General features: G+C 43.4%; 1 protein-coding gene across 1 annotated transcript in view; it reads left to right on the plus strand.

Moving 5' to 3' along the window:
* Positions 1 to 545: 545 nt before the first annotated feature.
* The window catches only part of LOC120566588 (selenoprotein T2-like), a 14,512-nt gene continuing 14,478 nt past the window's right edge, over positions 546 to 579 (plus strand). Inside the window, exon 1 of the mRNA XM_039813104.1 lies at positions 546 to 562. Coding sequence (XP_039669038.1) covers positions 546 to 562 — 17 coding nt within the window. The remainder of the gene's footprint in view (positions 563 to 579) is intronic.

The raw sequence follows: 579 nt of genomic DNA on the forward strand, positions 1-579 counted from the left end.
GATTAGTAAAAGTTACCGTCGATCCTATAATGAACAGAGGAGCCAGTGGGTGGCCCTTAACTTACAGGTCATGATATGGTCCCTCTTCCTCTTTCCTGTCAAAGAGGCGATGCCAGCCGCATTTTGGACTAACTACCGCAAACTGAAGCGATGACTATCTAAACCGCGATACAGCGAGTTACAGTAGTCAAAGGCGAGGTTATAGGGCATTTATCCTTTCGAGATCTTAAGGATGGGATAATGCCTTTACTGGCTATGATTCTCAACTGGAAAAACATGATCTGACGGTAAAGCGGGATGTTGTTTATCGAAGCAAAATGCACTATCCTAAAAGAACAAACGCCGGACTCCTCACCGTTGGAGCGAGCTGTTATTGAAGCCCAAAATTGAATGAATTTAAAATCCACAGGAGGTTTAGGGTTTCCAAAATCTTCGCGGGCTCTGTCTTTTCTCCATTTAAATTTAGAAGTTTAAGTTCATCCATGTTTTAATGTTTCATACAGTCAAACCAGGGCGCAGGATTTTCGCGTTCAGGGCATATAAATATGGATGTCAGCAATGCGTAACTGTAACCGCGGG

The sequence above is a fragment of the Perca fluviatilis genome, chromosome 10 (assembly GCF_010015445.1).
Source record: "Perca fluviatilis chromosome 10, GENO_Pfluv_1.0, whole genome shotgun sequence".
NCBI lineage: Eukaryota > Metazoa > Chordata > Actinopteri > Perciformes > Percidae > Perca > Perca fluviatilis.